The sequence below is a fragment of the Lichenostomus cassidix genome, chromosome 2, assembly GCF_008360975.1.
Source record: "Lichenostomus cassidix isolate B80296 chromosome 2, HeHo_3.0, whole genome shotgun sequence".
Classification (NCBI taxonomy): domain Eukaryota; kingdom Metazoa; phylum Chordata; class Aves; order Passeriformes; family Meliphagidae; genus Lichenostomus; species Lichenostomus cassidix.
This window is the reverse complement of record NC_139482.1, coordinates 102,248,168-102,269,163: the sequence shown is the minus strand read 5'-3', so window position 1 is coordinate 102,269,163 and position 20,996 is coordinate 102,248,168. Positions and strand designations below refer to the sequence as shown.

The following is a 20,996-nucleotide window of genomic DNA, read 5'->3' as shown; positions in this document are numbered from 1 at the left end:
TCAAAAATTTATTCTATTTCCTCTTATATTTTCCACTAATTGAGATTAAAATTTTTTTAAAGAAAAGCCTTCAATTATGACAGATTTTGGCGCACACTTAAATAACAACTGCAGCATTTTTCATGGTAGTTATAATGAGAATAGTTACATAGCAATTTTATATACTTACTATTCTAGACATGCTACAATCTGAGACACTTAAAAAATGTCACCAGAAAAAAGAATTATCATACATTACTTGAGTAGAGACAGCAAGGTTTTTAGGTGGTTGTTTGCTATTGAATAAACATCCAAGAATTTCCAACTCATAATTACATTATCACAGAATGCTTTTATTTTTCTGAAATGATAAAATTAATATGGCTGTTTCCAAGTCACAGTTGTTGGTTTTCTTTATTTTAGAGCAGGGATTTCCAGTGTAACCACACAGAACAAAAACTTGATGTACAGTGGCATGTAGTAATCTGTTACAACATTCTGCTGTGACCATGTGAACATCCATTTTGGCATTCCTGCTTTATTAACCTTACAAAGAAGAGTGAAAGTATGGCAATAAAATTGTGATAACCTGAATGAAAATATAGCAAGCATAGTGAAGGATAGCCAAAGACACACAGTTCTTCTATTCTTTCAGAGTTGTGATAAATATAATTTCACATATTTGTACAACCTTTTACTTACCACTATAAGTGCTAATAAGTGGTGAGTTTGTTTTAAATTCCTATAGATACATTTTTGATTGTCTTGTACTTCTAAGATGTTATTTTTTTGTGATTAATAATGCATTCATTACTACAAATCTCATGAGCACATTTTGCTTCATGGGTTTGTCTAGTGAATCTGAAAGTTGCTTTCCCTCTTCTGACAAGAGAAATCAGAGACATATAAGGTATTAAGAGTTTCTTTAAGAACTCTTATTTTATTTTTACTAAGACCTGCATCACATCTGTTATAATTTCCATAGTCTGTATTTTGTCCAGAAAATGTAATCTATAAGTGAAGATACCAAAAATACCCATTTTCATCATTTAGTAAGCACATAATAAGCCAGGACTTCCTACCATTTTTGATTTTCCAAGATATTAGATTTCTGATGGCATTGGTATTCTGATAGTGGTGGACATGACTGTTAAACAGCTGCATAATGGTGTGCCTAATAGGACTAGGACAGTAGTAAAGGGCCAGTAAAGGGATATTGTAGAAGCACATAGAGAGAAGAGGAGTAGATTAAGCTCATAAGAAGAAGTGGAAAAGGCCCAGATTCATTAGGTTTTGAAATTCTTCTTTTTCTGAAATGATTTTAAAAAAATATGACATACAAACAAACAGTTTCAAAACTACATAGTGATTATTAACATAATTACCAGAAACATTAAAAAAAAACAAAACCCAAAACCTCCAAACCCAAACATATTTCAAATGCTTGGGGACAAAAAGCATTAAAAAATAAAATAATTTCCAAAAAATGGAAATGTACTGTATCTCTCCTACCTGCAACATTGTAGGTGAATCCCTGGCAAGCACCATTTTGCATTACCTTTTCTTCAACAGGTTTGCTCCCTCTCATCCACCAGACTTGCCTGCTCATCAGCCTTAGAACTGAGCCTTTATTCATGATCAGTTCTCTTAGGCTCTCAGAGCGCAAAGATGCAAAGAGTGCTTAGAAAAGTGTTATTTCCCAAACAAAGGGGAACTGAAAAAAATACTATTACAACACACCTCAAGACCCAACTACTTCCACCTTTCAAAGTCTGCTTGACTGGAAAATTTCACCCAGTGTCTGTAGAAGTGAAACACCTGTAAATTTGCAATCCAAGTCAATTTTCATTACTAAATGAATTGGACCACTTTTAATCATGTTGAATTTTTCTTTGCATTTTTAAGTGAAAGAAGATTGAGTTAAATCATTATTTTGTATGAGGCAGTGCTGTTAAAAAAAAAAGAAAGAAACCAAGCAGATTACAAAAACTTAATATTACAGTACGTGGTTATTTGTGACTAAGCCTCTGTCCAGGAGAAGGAGTTTCAAAATTATTTAACACAAGCAACAGGACACAGTAAGTAATAGCCAATTATTTAACCCACAGTCTCTTTGAGGATGATCTAGCTGAGTAGAAAAGCAATTAAGAAAGTTTTGCAGTGCATCTTCTTCTCTGTATTTTCCAGGTGTATTAATACAGGAATTCATTTGAAGCAGAACTACAAGCCATTTCTAGAGTTAAATATACTGTTATTCATTTCAGATGTATAATAGTGCAATCATCATTATATAAAGGGAGCATAAAAGTAAAGGGTACATTTATTTAATTTGTATTTTCAGAAACATCATGGATTTCTTCAGCTATATAGAATAAAAGGATAAGCTCTGTATTACCAGCTTCACGCAGTGCTATTTAAAGTGAATCTATATAACAACTGCAAATATCTAAAGTTACTTTACACCCAGCAGGTGAGAATTACCTACCATGACAGAATTCAGATACAGCATATTTTTATCCTTAAAGATATTAATAAATTCAACCCCTTTTTAAAGACACTTCAGTCTTCACTATCTATAAATCAAGACACAGCAAAGTGGCAAAATTTAAGAAAACACTGGCGAAATCCTTATAATCACATCAGTTCCTTTTCTTTCAATACCAAGAAAATTAATAGGAATAGTTGAGGCACAGGTGATTTTTATGCAGAAGTATAGAAGTACTTCAATAAGTAGACTAAAACTTCAGTACTTCTAAAAAAAGACATAGATCATAGGTATATGATCATAGTCATAGATCACAGTCACTGCAGTCTTACTGGATGGCTTTTTTTTTCTTTTTTTTTCCCCCAAGATGAAAAAATAAACTGGTTCACAGAACTTACCAAATCCATTTTATGCTGCCATTTCACATGGTTCATGTCTAATCAAAGCAAAATACAAACCCATGTTTTCAGGGGAACCTGAAAGCATTCTGCTACACCCGACAGTAAACAGTTTCTTCAGCGAAGACAGCTTCAGTGAACCCAGTAACGCAAAGGAGAGTCCATCCAGCTGAACTGACGTCAATGTTGCACGCAGAACTTAGCATGAAAGTGCACTGGCAACAAGCTTTTGAGAATAAGCTCAGATCATAAGAGCTTGTGCTTGAAACTACTTTTACAGCTATGGTTATTTTTTCTGTTAAGAGGCACTGCATAAATATGGAGTCATTCATCTAATGCACTTAATATTTCTCAGCTGAGGACTATTGCAGTTTTACCCTATGTCTAGGTGTGATAATACTTTGGTTTGCTTTACAGCAGTAGCATTGCACTAGCAATACAGCTGATACTGAAGAGAAGGCTGAAAACACTGCAGACTGGAGTCGAAAAACCCCAATCTGCTCCTTTACTTCTTTTCATGCTTCTTGGTTAGTTTTCCTCTTTCTAGTTGGAGGCTTGTACCACTGTTTGTTCGCTTCTCCTTTTGCTGGCTCTCCTGAGAAACTTGCTGCACTGCTCGGAGGATAGCAGTCTGCACAATCTGCTTGCTGGCGATCTGCAGCTTAACTTCATCTTGCTCTGTCCCTGGCTTCTCACCTGCCAGAGCCAAACAAGAAAGAAAGGGAACTAAGAACTTGGGGCTGCTCTGTGAAAATACAAAGGACAGAAAAAGAGGATGAGAGAGGGAACAAAATCACAGCATGCTTGGGGACAGTTTATTACATAGAAAATCTGCCAATACAGAAGATGATGAATTAGGGTGGAAAGTGCCTCTGCATGCTCAGCGCCACAGGACTGAGTGAAGGGGGAGACTTTGAGTCATGCAGCTCAAATTATTACCCACTCCCCAGCTCTGGGGACAGCTGTGACTTCACAGCTGAAACAAGCACAGATGCATTTCACAGTAAGATAGGAAAGGAAGGTTTTCTCATCCAGCTGTGAATCACATCCTTTTTGACTTGAGCTGTGCTTCTCAAGAGGGAAGACTTTATTTTGCAAGCCTGGCATGTATTCCCTCACCACCACACAGAAAAAAACACTGCTTCATTAACATTTCTTTTTACTTTTACTTCAGACTGAAAGCCCTCATCCATCAAATTCCAATTGACTTCAAGGTACAAAATTTTATTTAGTGCAGTTTATTAACCCTTAGAAAGATTTTCAAAAATATCTGCAAAATATTAAAAAGGGTTCAGATTGCTGTAGGTGGAACAGAAAACATTTTCTATAGCAACCTAACAAATATACGTTTTTATGTGAAACTTCCTTGTTTTGCTAGTGTTAAAATCTGGAGAACAATGAAGTACTGTAGTGTGACATCTGGTAATGAAGAAGAGTAGTTTATGTTAAGAGGTTTCTCATTGGAAGTATTTTGACTCCTAACATAAATGGTAATTCGGACAATAAAGAATGCTCTGTAATAGTCAAAGCTGATACTGATTAAAAAAAATAATTCTGACGTACACCTACTGGCATATAGGAAATCAGTTGCTAATTGAAATGCTTAGCCTAGGTGCTTTTTGACATCACTAGATTTGATTTTAAAGGTTTTAAAGATACTCATCTCAGTTCTTTCTTAATTGACTGTTACACTTAAGTATTTCATTAAATAGGATTTGTAGTTTACTGTCTGTTTTAATGATGTATATTAAGAATTGTGTCCTGAGAGAAATCAAACAGAGTAAATTAAAGGCCAGGTGCTTTTATGAGAGGTCCATATCTGAAATTGTGATAAATTCCCAATGCTCTTTCAGAATTATTTTCAAGGAAACTTAGGATACAAACAAAAGGATAATCACTTGTTTCCTAAGGGAATATGCTACTAGGATGATACATGCTTGAGGGAAGAGACAAGGTCCTGCACCTGGGTCAAGGCAATGCCTGATGTCAATGCAGACTGGGTGGTAAACTTATTATGAGCAGAATTTGGGGAAGTGCTTGGGGATGCTGGGAGACAAAAAGGTGGAAAAGAGATGGCTTGTGGCCTAGAAAGCCAATTGTATGCTGGTCTTTACAAAAAGAGCATGGCCAAGAGGCAAGGGAGGTGATTCTACCCCTTGCTCTGCTCCCTTTGGACTCTGGAATACTGTGTCCAACAGGGTCCTCACCACTGTAAAGACATGGACCCACTGGAGCATGGCCAGAGGAGGGCCAAGATGATCAGAGGCTCACAAAACTCTCCTGTGAAGACAGGCTGAGAGAGCTGGGGTTGTTCAGCCAGGAGAAGACAAGGTTCTGGAGAGATCTTTTTGTGGCCTTTCAATATATAAAAGGGACTAAAAACTGGAGGGCTTTTTGGTTTTTGTTCATATAATATACGTTCTGGCTAAAAGCAAAATAGAACTGGGAATAATGCTTTTGAAAATTAATCATTTAAAAAAAAAACACTGCAACTACTGAGATGAGAAAGTTTGTCTACAAGTAAGAGGTTAAAAACAATGAAAACTTAGAAAACATGTTTTAAACTGGGAAAGCTGACTGAAAAGAATCACTTGAATTCTTGGCACAGTCAGCTCCCCTGATTCAGTTTTTTCCACTCCTCAGCACTTGAAAGAGGGGTTTTTTTGGATAGGATTAAACATTACTTAATGCATACTGTACAGATAATTTTTACTAGTCAAATATGAACTCACTTTTAATCACACAATGAATTAGTCTTCTTGCTTGGCTGAAAAAGATCAGTCAACACAGCTGATGTTCAGAAGATATTGTATTAACAAAAGGATGGAAAACTCAAAATTCTAAGCACAAATGAGTATGTTGGAATAGACAATGAGGTTATGTGAAATGTGAAAAATTTGCTAATCCCCGAAAACCACAAACCCTGGAATTTATTGTTGAAAACATACTGCCATTAAGTATATTGCTGTTGAAAATTACTCAGTTTTCTCTCCTAAGGGATGCTTCATTATTTATTTGGTCCTTGCCAATTAATCTACAAAATTTGATTTTTAAATATTTTTACTTTAGAAAGGTCATCCATCACAACACTCAGTTAAAAAAAACCTGAGTTTCCTAGTAAATTTCTCTCTGGATTTTCCAGTTGTTTATTTAGGAGCAAAGCCTGTCTGAAAGCACTACACAGACATGTGAGATATGGATTACGTCTGCCCAGCTCTAACTCATTAGACGATTCTTTTATTTGCTGAGATAATCAAGAACAGAGAACGCAAAACCTCTGGACTACTTCTGCCCAGCCTCTGAAGGTTTAGGTGTGCCCAGAAAAGAAATAAGGCAGTTCAAATAAACTTATTTTATATTTGTGTAACATAGTTAAGGCGATAGCAATCCAGATAACAACAGCTAATTCGCTTCAGACTCAGAGAGAGACAAAGCTGTTGGCCTGGGTTGGTGCGACCAATGAGCTCATTAGCAGTTTACATGGACCATCTAAATTAGCAAGCAAGTGAAATAATAGTTACTTTGGAGGGTGATATCTGACACTGTGTTTGACCCAGGTCTGAGCCTGTGTTGGAACCATTCTTTGTAGGAGCTGGACTGCCAGAGATGTCAAGCAGTCAAACACGAACATCCAGCTCCCCTGGGTGTAAGATATTGATTACAGCTGGCCCAACAGGCCATGATCCAGGCAAATGGTTCTAGATGACCCTGCTTGAGCAGGAGTTGGACAAGTTCACCTACAAAGGTCCCTTCCAACATAAACCTTCTGCATTCCTTTGATTTTAGCTGGTTAGGCTGCCATAAATCCAAAACTTTTTTTTTTTTTTTTTTTTTTCCTGAGGGAATAAACAGCAATCTCCCAAAAAGCACCCCCACTCCATCATCTTCTTCCAATTATTCATTTCAATGAGAGCAGTTAGCTAGTTGTTTTCTGAGAAGCTCATTTATTTATTGATATGCTGGACCTACTCTGAGCAAGAAGAAAGGGACTGACTAAGGAAAGCAGAGATGACTCATGCAAGAATCCCAAAGGGGCTGAGCTGGAACATATCCATCCCCGCCTTGCTGAAACACAGACTGTTGTGGACAGCAAGGCAGAAATTTGAGCACCTATAGAATTAATTAGGCACTTTAAGAACTGCATATTTTCAATCAGGTGAAAAAAAGACATTTCTCCAAATGTCTAAGTATTTGGTGTTTAGCTAATCAAAATAAGAGTTATTAGCATGATAAGATAAAAATTAATTGTTTCTACCATTTTTTAAGATTTGAAGTATACCTAGTTAAGTTAAAATTCCATGGCAAATAGGTCACTTGAAATAATTTCTGGGAAAAATTTGAACAACATGACAAACAAATTCTGTCTATTAGTTATCCTTGCCTAAAGAATACATTTTTTCTCCTGATGTTAGAAAATCTCTACTTGTTTTCTATCTTTAGATGCTCACCCCTCATACCCAGCACCCCAATTCTGTTAATAGAGAACTGAAATATTTGGGTTAAGTGATGTTAAAGGCAAGGCAGCAATTTTATCACCAACACATGATGAAGTTTCTTTAGCGTGTTTTCATTGCCTTGTACTTTAGTTGGTAAATTTTATACCAACTAACTCAGCTCAGTAACTTTCAAACTCTGGTCTGGTTCTGCAATCCAAAGTACACTTTGAGAGATCCAAAAAACATCAAAATCTTTGACTGGCTGCAGGAATTAGTCACATATTCCACTTCAACCTAAAACTAGTGCCATGTATCAGTGTCTTGAAATTGGCTTGCTTGAGGATGTTCCCCATGAAGGAAAATATGGCAGCAGTTTGGAAAAAGAATAAAAATATTTGAAGTAAATTCCAAGCACTCATTTCATTTAATAGAACTAATATTATTTTAAGTCCAAGAGCACCTTGTGTGGAAGACTTTACATCCCCTGAGATGTTTCTAGATTATGGAACACACCTAGAAAGGCATACATTGGGAAAAAATAGCTACAGTGGAAAATCATGGAGCATATTAAAGGTTTAAGAACTTCACTCTGACTGCACATGAGCCTTTTCTCATTTATACACTTCACTTTCTTCAAAGTATCCTGAGTCACTTCCTTTCCAGACTGCAATCAAAGTAGTCTTCTGCACTTTCTGTTGATATCCCCTGTGGCTTTTTTCCTTTCAGCTTGCTACAAGTTAAATTTATTACACCTTATAAACACTCCTAATAAGTAACACTCAATAATGGGTAATTTGTTTGAATCAACACCTAAGTTCTCTACTGTACTTTTTCATAGGATTGTTTGGAATACTATCATGCAGCTAAACTACCACAGGCATGATCTTGCAAAGATGCAGGTCCACTAATGCTGTCAATAAACTGTGGGGAATTAAAGACCTTTTAGTTCATCACTCATCAAAGTTTTTGACATTTATTCTTCCTGTAGGTTGTGTAAACTGCTTTGAGCTTAACCGTATCTAAAACTAAGAATAAAAATCACATCCCCCTAAACAAACTTCTGATCAATTTTGAACTGAGAATTACCCAAAATGCATTCCCCTGTTAGCTGCAATTTAAATTTATGCAACAATTCTGACGCTGAAAAGCCAAGAAGAAAATATCCTTTTCTTCACATTTACATAAGATTAAGCAGGTATAGTCTTTAACTAAAAATTTACCATTAGTTTTATCAATATATTGTTTTGGATTGCAATAGTTAATGATTCTGCTATTTCCTGCATCACTGCAAGATTAGAATTAATTTTTTTAAATAAAAATTGATTATAATTCAACAAAAATACTGATCTCTGGAAAATCTATTTCAATTCTCTTGAAAATTATTACTGTAATTTTTATAATCCAACTGATAGTACAAATGAAAATTTTTAATGGATACAAATATAAGCAGAGAAGACCGTGATGACTAGACTTCATCAGAAAATCCAGTGTGGATAAGTGGGAGCTGTATATACAGAAAAAAGCTGCATATTCTTACTTAAATTGTGTTTATAAAGTGTAGATATTTAAAAAACTTACAGAACCTGACAAGCTTGTAATGACATAACATATGTGTTTATGTTGTAATAACTAACAGTAACATTCTTTGTATCAAGATTGACATTCTTCTACAAGAAACCAAGTTCAGATCTTTAACTTTCCTTTGGCATTAGGCAGTGACATATCTCTCCATCCTGTTGGCCATCTCAGCATGGAAATTCCAGGTGAGCATCCTCTGGTGAATATTTTGTAACCTGTGAATTGAAGTGGTTAAAAAAAAATCTCCTCCTTTGATTTGCTTTAGAGGTTGGTGCTGGGATTTCAGCACAAGAAGCCTAATTTCAAGAAGAGATCCATAATCAGGAAATGTTGATGAGTCATGTTAATTACATCCAGAATGAATGAACACGGCAATCAGCCAGGGCTGAAGGCTTTCCAACACATGTGCACAAACCAACTTTATGCATGAGAGTCATTAAGCTATTTACAGGATTAGAGACTCAATTTGTCTCAATGTCAGTAATGATGGCAGCTCAGAGACCTCGTGAAAAAGTCCTACAAAGAAGCTGCAAATTTAATCTTTAAAAAAAGAAAAGGAAAAAAAAAAAGCACGTAAAGCACATTCTTAACTGCATTAGAGTTAATTCTGTCCAGTACAATTTCCCATGCCCTAAAAAGGAGCCTGGTGAGGTCCTGACTAATAGCTGTCAAGCATCAGGAGGCAACAATATTCACCCTAATTCCTTGAGGAAGAAGGGAGGACACTGAACATATCAGAAATGCTAAAAGTATTTTAATGCAGAATCGTGTTTTTCCAATTCCCTAACCTGCTGTGTGCAGAGGATTGTAACGTTCACTTTCACTAGAAAAGTTAAGGTTCAGTTCAGTTTTATTTTCTGTGCTAACTTCACTCCCCAATTCCTGCTGTTCAACCAGCATGGAAGAGGAATTGTATCATGAAGGGAGCCAGCACAGACTATTTGCTCTTCAAAACAAATTTTAAGAATTAAGCTGAAATAATCCTACTCTGAACACAAATGGGGGAGGAATGTAAGGGCAAAAGAGAAGAGCAGAAATGCAGATAAGCTGTATCAAAGGACATACTAATATCTCCAGAGTAATACTTCACTGTACCTTTTTATCCAGACATTAGCTATATCTCAGCTGAGGATTTATAATTCTTTTTTCCACTGAGTTTTTCCTCTTTCTTAAGAGATAAGAATATCTGGAAATCTCTGGGGTTTTTTGCTATATAAAGCTATCTTTTTAAAGACTCCAGCAAGTTATTTCATACTATTTGAAATATGCCACTCAAAATGAATTCTTTAGATTGAGAGATTGCTGAGACCTATCTATTCCTAAGCACTTTTCAATGGTTTAGTAAGATTTCTTGCTATAGTTCAATAATATTAACTAAAACCAGATTATACACTTCAATCTATATACTTTCTAGGTATTTTCACATAGAGCAATAAATTCACTCTTTAAGGACTGTGTCTTTTCAGCTTTGAAGACTGAATGTAGTTCAAAATATTAGTCACTGACAATTTGCCACACCCAAACCCATAAATGCAACATTCAGATTTTGGTCACAAAAGGAAAATTTCTGGATTCAATACTGTAAACTAAGATTAATTTACCAGAGTTTTTAAGTCTTAGGCTGGAGTTCAGTGTATTAAAAATAAGATAGTCCCTAAAGAGCATCTGGGACCAGCTGCTTCAAAGTTAATGAAAAATTTATATTCTCTTCATCTGCACAATTTTCCTACTTCTTTCAGAGAACACATTTCGAATACTAAAATAAGAAACCTCTCTACATCAAAAACTGTGATTCTTCCAAGGAGGGAGAGGTCCAATGGCACAGATACAGTTGACCTATATCACAGAATCATATATTGATTTGGGTTAGAAGGAAGAATAAAGATCATCTAATTCCAAACACCCTGCCACAGGGCATCCACAATTTCTCTGGGCAAGCTGTTCCAGTACCTCACCATCCTCACAGTGAAGAATTTCTTCCCAACATCTAATCTAAATCTTCCCTCTTTTAGTTTAAAACCATTTCCCCTTGTTTTATCACCATCTGCCCATGTAAGGAGTCATCCTTGTTATTTTTTCTAAGCCCTTTTTATGCATTGAAAGGCTACCCAAAAATCTCCCCAAAGTCTTCCCTTCTCCAGGCTGAACAACCCCAACTCTCTCAAACTGCTTTCACTGGAGAGGTGCTCCAGCCCCCAGTCATCTTTGTTTCCCTTCTCTGAGCCCACTCTAACAGGTCCATATTCTTGTGTTGAGGACCCCAGAGGTGGATGCAGCTCTCCAGGTGGGATCTCACCAGAGGGCAGTGGGGGAACCACCTCCCTTGACCCACTGGCCATGCTGCTTTTGATGTAGCCCACAATATGGTTGGCTGTCTGGGCAGTAAGTGCACCTTGCTGGCTCACATCCAGTTTTTCATCCACCAGAAGCCCCAAGACCTTCTCATTGGAGCTGTGTTCAATGCGTTATTCTTCCAGTCTGTGCTCATGTCTGGGATTGCTCCAACCCACTTGAACTTTGGTAACTTCATGAAATTCTCAAGTTTGCAAAATCCCTCTGGAAAGCATCCCATTCTTCTGCTGTGCCAACTGCACCACTCATCTTCATGTCATCTGCAAACCTGCTGAGGTTTTCTGTCACTTCACCACATCACTTCAACACACTGTTCCACGTCATTGATGAAGGTATCAAAGAGCACTGATCCCAGGATGAGGCCCTGAGGGACACCACTCATCACCTGACCCCCTCTGCCTTCTATTTTCTACAGTTCAGGTGCTCAGAGACTCCTATCAAAAAGAAAACATTAAGCACAGAAATCTAGATAACATTTATGCAGGACTTCTGAATCTGAATCAAAAAGCTCATTTTGATTCCCATTGAAACACAGCTTTTGTGTTAGAAGGTTTTCTGTATCCACCATTGTATAGCACAGGCAAAAGGCAAGTTATATTTCTGCAATTTTTTGTGGGTTTTGGCCTTAAAGAACTATGTACACGTTAATTAAAATTTACAGTACCTGAACCTGAATTTCTTCTTTAAATGTGGAAAATAGGGAAGAGGTTACATAACCTGTAAAAAGCCAGCAAACCGTTGAAAACATCCTGCTACATTTTAGATATATTTTAATTTATACCAGATTATTCAGAGTCAGAAATTGGCCAAATGTCAGGTGAAGCAGAGCCCTTCTCTAGCTCTAAAATAAACTCCAAACCCCACAACAAAAACGTCCAGAAAAAAGCCACCTTCCCCAAAAGTTATAAATTTGCACACACACTGCAGTACAAAAAAAATTTCCTGCTTATTTACACACTGCAGTACAAAAAAATTTTCCTGCTTATTTTAGAATGTGAGTGGAGTATGAAAGCTGCAAATACAGCTATTAGCAACTGAGGCTGAGATTTTATATATACATGTGTATATACGTACATATGTAGAATCCCAAAATATCCTGAGTTGGAAGGGAGCCACAAGGATCATTGGGTCCAACTCCTGCTCTGCTCAGGACAATCCCGAAGAGTCACACCATGTGCCTGAGAGTTGTCCAAATACTTTTGAACTCTGTTGGGCTTGGTGCCATGACCACTTCCCTGGGGCACCTGATCCAGTGCCGTGATCACCCCCTGGATGAAGAACCTTTTCCTAATATCCAGCCTAAACCTCCCCTGACACAACTTCAGGCCATTCCCTCAGGTATACACACATATATGTATATATACAAAATCATGAGAGAAAGTAAATAAATAATATAACCCTAAAAGGCACCTTGAAAGGGCAAAACCCTTTTTTTGTTTTGTTTTTTTATTTGATACCTGCAATCTTGACAGAATCTCTCTTTGTAACAGGATGTAATCACATGCTGTTTTCCACTCTTGGAACTGATTCTCTGCCTTCCCAGAGAAATATTTTATGCTCTATTAAGAAAACTTACTTCAAGACAAAATATAATGTCAATCTGCAAGTATTTAACAGAAGCAGTAATGGATATGCAACCCCTTGTACTGATAAATCATGAGTGGATTCACTGCCCAAAGACAGAAAATACAGGGTCATTCTATCAAATATGCATACTACAAAGTGAAGCAAATGCAAGTAATCCACAGGAGATTACATCTGCCTCACCATTAGAGAAATACCTGAGTAGAATATGGCTCAATTTACTTCTTCAGGCAGAAAATTTCAACCACTCATGAAGAAAGAAGACAGCATCTTCTGATAACACGATCACAGGATTTGCAAGGGCAGACAGCAGCACAGAGCTCACCTGCCCTGACTTCCCTGGCAAGGCATTCTAAAAGAGTCAGAAGCATTTTATGGCTATTAAGGTCACCTTTTAATTTCTGCTAACATCAGTAAAGACTCTGCTCCAATTGACATCCACTAAAGTTCTGTAGAAACTTTCAAGTTACTATGTAAAAAACACAATGCAGATGGGCAACACAAAAAAAAATTTCACAAAGCCTATAAATAAATCATAAATACATTGCTTGCAAATAATTTTTGCTTAACCTAGTATTTGTAACATAATACGATGTATTATGTCCTTAACAAAATCTTCAATAGACAAGATTGGAAGTATAGAAATAAAGCTACCTTTCACTTTACTTTACAGTAAGGGCATTTATTTCCATCAGCACAATAAAGCTTGTAATATTGGAGTGATACTATTTATGTCTATAACAAGTATAAGAGAACAATTCACTTACAAGAATAATGACTTAGAGGGACAAACTCTAGAGGTCAGGGTAACTCATTCCTTTTCTACATTTGCCATTTGACTTTCCTGCTCAATAAACAGTTCCAGTAAGGATGTTAATAATGACTGTATCACTTATTACCACTATCCCTAAACTATGAACAACTCCTTCAATATAGGCCATACACAGCCACTGTGATAACAGAATTCTCACACCTAACCTGAAGAGGATTCAATCCAGTGACATGGAAGTGAAAGGTGCCAGCCTCACTTATTCAAGCCTTCAGTTCTTTTAAAAATAATTTGAAAAAATAAATTCTGTGCTTTTTTTTTTTACACTATGTTGATTCATTCTTTAAAGAAAGATTACACCTAGGACTGTTGATTATTTTTTAAGCTTGCTAGTTTCATGTCATTTCTAAAATCTATGAACTAACCTGCTTTCACCTCTCTAATGAGATCTGCTAGTGGAGTTTCACAGCAGGGGAAAGATCAATGCATCACTGGAAAGAGGTCAGCACAAGAAATATTTTTTCCTCAGCAAAAAAGAATAAGGAATTTCCTCCTAAAAGATTTCCTCCTACCAGGTGGCAAACACTTTGAACTATTGTTGAGAGCTCTAAATACATTCAGACTCTTCTGGGTGGCAACTGGCCTTCACACTCGCTACCAGCCATAAAAAATACTGGACAAAGCCCCCATTGTATCAGACTGTGTGAGGCTGGCAAATAGTTTTGTTTTTCACTTTCAAATTCTGTCCTTCACGTGGACTTTGTCAACATTAAGCTATCAAATAAAAATCTGATATCTACACATATATATTTTTACATCTTGTAGGAGGGATTCTGGGGGCTGCAGAACTCAGAGCATTAGCAGAATGTAGCACAGCAGTTAATAAGGACAAGGATTGTGTCCTGCCTTGTTCTCATGGGTGAAAGACATTTCAAAACTGAGTGTCAGAGTACCACGCTCAGCAAACAGTGTAGATATCCCACAACAGGTTACCCTCAAAGAAGTTATTGGTAGCAATTTGAGTATTCATAAACATGCCCTTCCATACTGTCTTGATCTGGGCATTGTGGACAGGGATCTGCAATAGTACCTGTAAAACTATAATCAAAAAAGGAAAAATTCTGTCAAGAAATTTCATGCCTTCACATTCTGCAACACAACAGGTTGTTGCTACCCCAGCTTTTCCACTGGAAAAGACCAGGACTATTCAGACCAGTAAGCGCATCTGTTTCAGTGTGCAGCTGCTATGTCTTCAATTGCAGCGTAATGAGATTCCTAAAATGTTTGGTACAGGATGCGCTTCTGATCTTCAGTGTCATTATGCAAGTCTGCTGTGCTGCTCCCAGCTTAAAAATTTTAAGAACAGCTGCACTGCTGAAAAGCTCTTTGAAAAGCTACTGGTGTTGCTATTGCACAAAAAAGGCGCTGAACAGTGAATATTCTGACTTCTCTAATGTCTATCTTTAAACTTTGTGTTCACACATTTTTTAACACAAAAATATTGATACAAAAATTAATTCTACATCCTCCTCCTTCTTTTAGGACTACAGGTTGTTGAGTAAAGCATCTGAGTTTCCAGTTATGGAGAAACTGTCAGGTAAAAGAAATTCTTCAAATTACACAGATAAATAACAAGATTCACCTGAAAGATGAAATCATACAATTCAAAGCAGACACAAGCTTAAAGAAAGGGAGTGTTTGACCTGAAATAAGCTGTCAGTGTAAATGTTCCAATCTTTCTTGAGGTATTCAGTTCAGAATGGATTCCTTTCTAAAATAAACCACACACACTAAAAAAGAGAAAAGGCACAAACATACTCAAACACTGCTTTGTACTGGATGAAACAATGAAGGCCTGTAATGATGAGACTAGAATTTGCTTATTTATGGTTTTACAGAGTAGTAAGGTAAAATTCTCAAAATATACTAAAACAATCACTGAAATTGTAGTCTAGTGAGATCTGCCTAGAAAACCCTTTGGGTAGCTCAGATATTCTTAACAGGCTTCAAACTTTATTCCTGAGCTAATTTTAAAAAGGCAAGCCAGGGCTGTGCGATATCAGTACATACAAGAAAGGGCAAAAGCCTAAGTGTTTGAGTGATTTGTGCAAAATAGCATCAGAAAAAGTTCTTGAAGCAAGAAAAACACCTCTGTATTGTTCTTGTTCAGACAAATAATGAGTAAAGTATTATTTTTACCTTTGCGCTAGAAAAATATTTTAGGGTTGAAAAGAAGCATGGAATATGCCCAAGGTAATTTCTGAAAAAGTAAGCGAAAGTCTGCAAAGTAGTTTGATTAATAACATTTGAAGTTACTGTTAAATCTGGTAAATGCTGATATTCGCAGTGATCACACCTTTGTAAACTAATGATATGCTATCAGAGAAAAACTTACTGTATTCTGTAGTTTTTCTAATGTGTTAGAACAAATACATGTTTTAACACCTCCTAATTTCCTACCTCACAAGGACACATATTTAATCTGTGGAATTATTTATAATTATCAACATTTTGTAGGCTAATTTGGAATTTATATTTTTTAAAATTCTGGGATACACTATCTTCTAAAGAAAATCTAAGAAAAACTTTGTGAGAAAATCTGCCAATTCGAAAATGATGACTACTCTGCTTTTTTATTTAATCCTAACCCTTGACATTTCATGCTTCTATACTGCATTCTCATATGTACATCCATCCTTACATGCAATGTAAAATAACACATTTTTATCTACTTCTCAAACTGCCTAAAGCAGTTAGGTTCAGGAAAAGAGGCTAAACCTTGCAATGTGTAGCTTGTATGAATTTCATGTATCATCCCCCACTGTAAAGGCAGAACATGCATGAATTCTCCAGGAAAAAATAAGTGCCCAGACATCTCATTGAGTTTGGACTGCATTTTCTATACATCAGCATATCATTAATCAATCAGCACGAGACAGGGCAATGAAGCCCCAGTCAAATTAAACCAAGTAAGGAGAAAACGTACTGTTCTCAGTTCCTCTTTCTGGAACAGTCTCAATGTTAATTTTAAATGGGAAAGAAGATAATGAAGAAATGAAGAATATGAAGAATACCTTTTTGCATATCTACAAATAGCAATACGCTGTCTAAAATGAGCCAGAAAGTCCCATTTTGGCATGGAACACTGGCCATATTGTAGTAATTTTGATCTATCTATCTCAGTAATATCCAGGCTTGTTTTGGAGTTGTTTGATTGTTTTTGTGCTGGTTTGTTGTACTATTTTTTCAAAATAGTAGATAAAAGATTTAGGGAATTGAAAATTAACACAAAAGTATCTACTCAGTAAACAGTCAGTAGGCTTCACCTTTTTAAAAGTCTGTTTAAACTTGATAAGTTGCGTCTATGTAAGAGTTAATAAACATAGCCCATCAATTCAGAGTCCTGAAATAACATATCCAAGATTTAAAGAAAAAGACCATCATCTTATCCATCTGCAAAATCTTATTTTTGCTGTCATATAAACAACTTTCATACTTTCTGGTTTTGGAAGAGAATTTCCTCTTGATTGCTGCTTTGTTTTCTTTTTTCCACCCCATCCTGGATGTTTATCATTCTGACCCTAACCATTTTCAGTTAGATAAATCCTTTACTTCCTCACCCCTTACACTCCAACAAATAAATGGAACAAAAATTGAGGTCATTCATCACAACGAGATAAAATCAGAAAGTTGACCCAAGAAATGAAACTCAGTTTCTCAGCAAACTTATAGTATTCTTACATCATATGTCCTTAAGTATTATGAAGATGCCAAAGATGTATAAACCTCTTATCATTTTTTTTTTATTTTTTAATATCTGGAGAAGAGATAATGCCAGGGCAGAGCTGATTTGCAGGGAAGAAAAGCAATAAAAAATTGGAATCTACTCAGGCTTGCTCTGTCTCAATACAATAGATTGTTTTATCATCTCTTTTACAAATTCTCATTTAGTTGCCCTATGTATTTTATGGAAACATTTGCAAGCAAACCATGGGCTTTTCTTTGAGTAAATGAAAACTGAAGAAAGACTACACAAAACCGTTTTGGACAGAGGATTTTATTTTTCCCCCTCTATGGATTAGAGTCATGAAAAGAACAATTCATGCAGTTATTAATGAGATTTGGGGTTTGTTCTTTGTCAGCCTTTGGAGAAAAAGCATGCATGTTTTCATTATTTTAGAGGTGATCTCTTCCTGCTGTATTCCAGTCCCACAGAGCATTTCAAAAACTTGTGCAGTTAATGGTGACAGTCTGACAGACAAAAGTTCAGAAAAGAGCCACTAATAATGAGAAGTGTATTACAAGGAGCAGTGGCTGGTTCTATTCAGATAAATAACTTGGTTCCAATTTCAGAACACAATGTAAGTGAATGTATCAAATTAGAGAACAACCAAGCAGTTAAATAGAAAATATTAACAAGATTGTTGAAAAGAAATACTACTTAAAAAAAATTACATGGTATTGGTTAGCAAAGTTAGTCCCAAGATTTTTTTTTAATGAAAGTGTAAAGCTTTGGAGTCTTAACCTTTCAGAGATTGGATATAGAATTTCAAGGAAGACAAAACTTCCAATAGCTTTGCAAAACAATGGTATTAATAGTTATTCATTGTCAAGCTGCAGCATTTACTTTCCCTTTTCTATTGACCCACTATTTTACTGAGTGTTATACATCTTTAACAAATTTATTTTCAAATCATTTCACTACAGAATATATTATGCATGATTTACATTTATGTCCTGGAGCTACTGGGCCTCTCATCCCTCTCAGGCCTTTCTGAACAACCAACTGCCTACTTCCAAACAGAATGTAACAAATACAAGACAGATTTGCTGTAGTTTTGTTTCTTTTATGGGTAACCACAAAAGTATACTATGCACTAGAGATTCTTCACCCTCATACACTGAGATCTCACATCAGACATGAAGTGCTGAAGTCTTCAATTTTGTTCCAGCAAAAACTGGACTGGACAAACTTTCTGTTCTCTTCCTTTCAAATATTTATTTTGTTTTGGGTAGGGAGGAAAGAGGAATTGAAATTTGTAAAGTATCCCCATGAGTTTCAGGGTTGGTCTTATTGGCAGCCAAGGGTGTGGATGTAGAGGGGGACTCACTCTCCAGTCACCGCAAGGCCACATCCCCCTTTGTGCCCTTTTTGTGTAGACTGACAAGCACAGTCCCCTGCACACTTGTATAGGAGGCTCCTGTCCCTGATGAGAACCACAGGGTGACCCTCGTAACCTCTGGATCCACAGCTAAAGAAATCCTAAGCTGAACCTCCTTCTTCGAACCTACCTGCCTCTTCCCGCTGGCAGCTCTGGCTCACCCATCACCCCCTCCCCGCAGCAGCTCTCCGGCACGGCCGGGGCCTTCCCGCTGGGCTACCCGGCTGGGATCGGGATGCAGCTGCCCTTACCTGGAGCGAACACCATGGTGCCGCCCGAGCGGCACGGCTCTGCACCTCGGACAGCTCCCGGCCCTGCCGGATCAGCACCTCTGACAGCGCTCGGCCCTGCGGGATTCAGCACCTCGGACAGCTCCCGGCCCCGCTGGATCAGCACCTCGGCCAGCGGCCGTCCCGCCGGATCAGCACCACGGACAGCGCCCGGCCCCGCACGGCGGCGGAGGCGGCCGCGGTCCCTCCCTCCACAATGCGGCGGGGCGGGGAGGGGGCCGGGGCGCCAGCACGGACACACACCGCACACTCACATACACACTCTCTCTCCCAGGGAACCATCACCGCCGTAACTCCTTGCCCTTCACTGGCAGCAGGGGGAAGGACGAAAAGGGAGAAAGGCAAAAGCGATCTGCCCGGCAGGGAGACTGGCTAATTGCTCCTAATTAGCTCTCGAAAACAGTCCCGCCGCCTGACATTTTGGGGTGCGCTGATTTCACAGCAAGCTGGCAGCCTGATAATAGGCTCCAGCTACATGGTAGCTTGTCACAGTATTTTCACTTCTAAAAGTTCAAACACTGAGGAATTTATACTCTGATTTCACAGGCCCATTAACCCAACTGCACCACCAGCAGCACTTTAAGAGCACTTTATGAACGTTTTGGCATATAAAAGATGACATTAAGGCAAAACAGTAAAGAAAATAATGAATAGGTAATAAAATGAAGATGAAGGCAAACAGCCGAAGACAATCTAAAACTTACCACCTTCTTTTCTGTTTCAGATTTAACTTACTTTTGTTCATAGAACCTATACTCAGATTTCCTGCGGACCCCGAACTTCTACAGAAGTGAGAAACACACAGCCAGACAGGACAAGATTTAGAAAAACTAACTCTCCTCTTAAACCCTAACTTGCAAGAGGGATTTTGAAAACCTTATCAGCGCAAATTAGAGAAAATACATTTAAAAAAATTGCATAAATGTTTGCATTTAAATTTTTGCAATTTGCAATATATTTTCCAATCACAGTTTCATAACCTAAGATATTCTCACAAGCGCATTTCATTTTTTTTAGTCAAGCATTTCACAAACACAGAATCCTCCAAGTAACCTGGGATATGTGAAGTCTCAAAATAAGGCCTTATTCTTAAATTACAGGTACAGGAAAGCACTGACCTCCTTAAATAATATTGCCTATATACTTCTGCCTGAACTAAAGAGTTGCATCACTGTCAAAGTCAAACTAATCATCTGGCGACAGGTTTTTTTTTCTTTTCTTTTTTATTGACACCATGTAACATCATTTCTCCATGGGAATGTCTTCCAGATTTATCTTCACTTAACATTTCTAGTATCCAATTTATATATATCCTTTTCATTCTCCTTAGCAATTTCAGCTTCTTTATTGCCATTTGTTTCCCTTTCTGTCTTATATTTCAGGGATTCAGTTTCATTTCTCTCAGATGAACCGAATTAATGAACATAAACACATCTCTGGTTGCTCAGAAATGGTGTTCCCTTCAAGAATGTGACTTCAAAAATCTCTATTCTAACATTTCTTCACCTATCATTATTCTCATTCACCTTAAATCCAAAAACTAACAGAGTACCTAAGAACTCAATTACAAGAATTTCTAGTAAAAGTATTCCACATAAAATACAGAAAAGAATGCAATCAGCAATATTCAGCATTCTGAAGAAAAAGGTGAAGGACACCCTGTAATCTTTAGAAAATCAGGATGGATCCATAATTTGGAAAGACAGTAAGGAAACTTGCACTGATATTTTGATGATGTTATCTGTTATGTGGCCCCTAATGCTTGATGCCTGTGTTCAATGGAGAGTTATCCGTCATGAAAAACAGATATTAAACCACTTCTCAAAAAAACCCCAAAAACCAACCAAGCAAACAAATAAAAAACCAAAGAAACCCCCAAAACCAAAAAACCACCAAAAATCCCCAACAACTATTGAATGGATTTCATTTACATAGATCCTCAAAAGAAGTTATATGGATGTTT

The 20,996-nt window shown here is 37.2% G+C and overlaps 1 protein-coding gene across 1 annotated transcript; it reads right to left on the bottom strand.

Moving 5' to 3' along the window:
* Nucleotides 1–311: 311 nt before the first annotated feature.
* On the bottom strand, nt 312–19,264 carry AKAIN1 (A-kinase anchor inhibitor 1). The gene is made up of 2 exons (XM_085052610.1): nt 18,995–19,264; nt 312–3,558 (listed from the first exon to the last, which is right to left on the bottom strand). Exons 1-2 carry the CDS (start codon nt 19,008–19,010, stop codon nt 3,368–3,370), a joined length of 207 nt encoding a protein of 68 aa, XP_084908736.1. The 5' UTR covers nt 19,011–19,264; the 3' UTR covers nt 312–3,367.
* Between the last annotated feature and the right edge of the window lie 1,732 nt (nt 19,265–20,996).